The sequence below is a fragment of the Temnothorax curvispinosus genome, unplaced genomic scaffold, assembly GCF_003070985.1.
Source record: "Temnothorax curvispinosus isolate PA1 unplaced genomic scaffold, ASM307098v1 QBEX01005925.1, whole genome shotgun sequence".
Classification (NCBI taxonomy): domain Eukaryota; kingdom Metazoa; phylum Arthropoda; class Insecta; order Hymenoptera; family Formicidae; genus Temnothorax; species Temnothorax curvispinosus.
The window spans coordinates 236-2,861 of NW_020215705.1; the positions used below are offsets into that span (position 1 = coordinate 236).

At 31.3% G+C, this 2,626-nt stretch overlaps 1 protein-coding gene across 1 annotated transcript; it reads left to right on the forward strand.

Moving 5' to 3' along the window:
• Positions 1-371: 371 nt before the first annotated feature.
• Positions 372-1,741, forward strand: LOC112455241 (39S ribosomal protein L22, mitochondrial). Its single transcript, XM_025017040.1, has 4 exons — positions 372-569; positions 843-1,073; positions 1,152-1,365; positions 1,475-1,741. Exons 2-4 carry the CDS (start codon positions 846-848, stop codon positions 1,693-1,695), a joined length of 663 nt encoding a protein of 220 aa, XP_024872808.1. The 5' UTR covers positions 372-569; positions 843-845; the 3' UTR covers positions 1,696-1,741.
• The last annotated feature ends 885 nt before the right edge of the window (positions 1,742-2,626 follow it).

A 2,626-nucleotide genomic window follows, 5' to 3' on the forward strand; every position in this document is an offset into this window, starting at 1 on the left:
TGGGGATTAATTCAACCGGCAAAATCACTTAAGTAAAATTTCTAGCTATGTAATTTTGTTATTCCTAGTCTAATATTTCGCATATGTCGAACAATAAAAACTTAGTTTTATTCATGTTAACAAATTAATACAGATATTATTTGATAAGTTAATCGCCAATTAAATTAATTAAAGTTTTGATTGGTTTGATTGTTTCTAAGTTATTCTAAGATTTATTTTTGTAGATAAATTTTTATACTTTTTATTTTCTTTTTTTTCCACACCGTTTAATTTTACATATGTAAAATTCAAATTCAAATTATATATAATTATTAAATTAAACTTTGGTTCTCCTATAATGACGCTTCTTTCATTAAAAAAAAAAACAACAGGCGTTTATTTGCGTCCATTTATCATATCGAGCATATCGAGGTTAGTGTTAAGCGATGCGAGGTGTTGGCCCTCATATGTGTGTGCTAAAAATCAATTTTTTTACGAAATGAAGTGTAATTAATACGAAACTAATACGCATTTGATATATTCATAAACTGAAAATCTTTCTCGCAAAAGTATTTTTTTATCCACGGCAAGTACGTGTCTAGTATAATTCAATTTCTATTGTAGAGTTCAATTTAAACGATTATTATAGGTTATGTTATATGCTTTGCTCTGTAAAACGAACATCGCCTCGTAAAACTCCGTCGAGTTATTTATTATATGTGAATCTTATTTATCAGAAAATCTTAAATTTGTCATCTCTTCGCCGTATGAAACAGAAGTTATCGTAATAATTTTGTTGTCACTCAATTATAATTAATGCTTTATAGAAAATATTGATACATGACAAATTTTCACATTTACAGAAAATGCAGAGTATTCGTCAGTGTGTCAAGCATTTAGCGTTATACGGCAGATCCGCTATAAATAGGACGAATATATTGTCAAATGCAACAAATCTTGCGCCAGCATGTAGTTTCCATATTTCTGCGATATGCAAAGGTAAATTGAGTAACTACGAAGCCCCAACAGGATTTCTAGATTATAATAAGACTATATTTCCACCTCAAAAGCCAGGTGAAGAAAGAAGACCTGCTGTAAGTTGCATTTTGCCAATTTTAATATTAAATATTAAGTTATCAAGTTATTGATCACTATGTACATTTGTTTCTCAGTATGTATGCCACATGAAAGCTAATATAAAATACAGTCCGAAGAAGATGTGGTACATCGCGGGTTTTGTGCGAGGAATGTCCGTGGACGAAGCTGTGAAACAGTTGAGTTTTTTACACAAGAAAGGCGCTATAATTGCGAAGGAAGTTATATTAGAAGCCCAACGGTTGGCCGTGGAAGAGCATAACGTTGAATTTAAAAGTAATTTGTGGGTTGGTGAGTATATCAATTAATGTCCGAAACCTCGGTTACATGTATCTACGAACCGTTCTGTTTCCTAAGTCTTCTAACAATTCGAATATCGTGAAAATGTTTCTTTTTTCAGCGGAATCGTTCGCTACTAAAGGTATCGTAATAAAGGGATTACGGCGTCATGCTTTTGGACGGAAGGGAACCATACACTATAGGTATTGCCATTATTTTGTACGCTTAGAGGAAGGACCACCGCCTAAGCATTACTACCTACCGTATCCTAAGACTGGCGAGGATTTGTTGAACGATTGGTTGAAAGAAGCGCACCAACGCAAAGTACCGAATTCTTTGTAATGTTATGAATATGTAATACTGTAAATATATATTATATGAAAACTAATAATTAGTATCATATATATCAAAATATATGTCCTATCTTTTAGCACTCTTTTTTTTGGCAGTAGTTTATTACAGGCATGCAATTTCCTGAAGGTTGCAATATTTTATTTTAAATCGTAGACATTATTGAAGTGACATTAACGAAAAATTGTATATCGTATAGGTATTAATGTTGTAGATAGTCATACAGATATTGAATAGAAGAAAATTGAGAGATTTTATTTCTTATACAGAAGTGATATCTTTATTCATTATCTGCAAGCATGGAATCATGTGATTTACAACTTTAGCTTAGTTCTTCTCCAGTGACGCCTCTTTGCGTTGTACCTAAAAACAAAAAAAGTTACAATGTTAACATATAAACCTTTATAAATCTTCATTAATAATGTTCCCATTATATATCTTAATATTATAAAATAATCTCAAATATAAGTATGTGCTGCATCTGTAGTAAAATTGTAACAATGATAGTCCATCTTCTATCTTCTCATCGAATCAAAACAATGACAATAATGTCAAATTATACAAAGATAATACCCAGGTAACAAGCACTCGTCATTTTGACGTCAATTGACGTTAAAATGACGAGTGCTTGCTATCTGGGTATAAAACTAAAGAAACATCTAATATTGAAGTCTCATTCAGACATAATATTTTAATTTTTTCTCACAATCAAGATTATAAACTATGGATATAAGGTGTAATACTAATTTTATTTTAATACACATATTACACATTAATGGCTCGTCTACAATAGCCGCAACAGTATGCAGTAAGCTGTTGACTAATGGGATTTTTACAATTCAAGAATAATCGACTGTGGTTGGTCAATAGCTTACTACTCACGTCTTACTGCATACTTTTACGGCTATTGTAGACGAGTCAT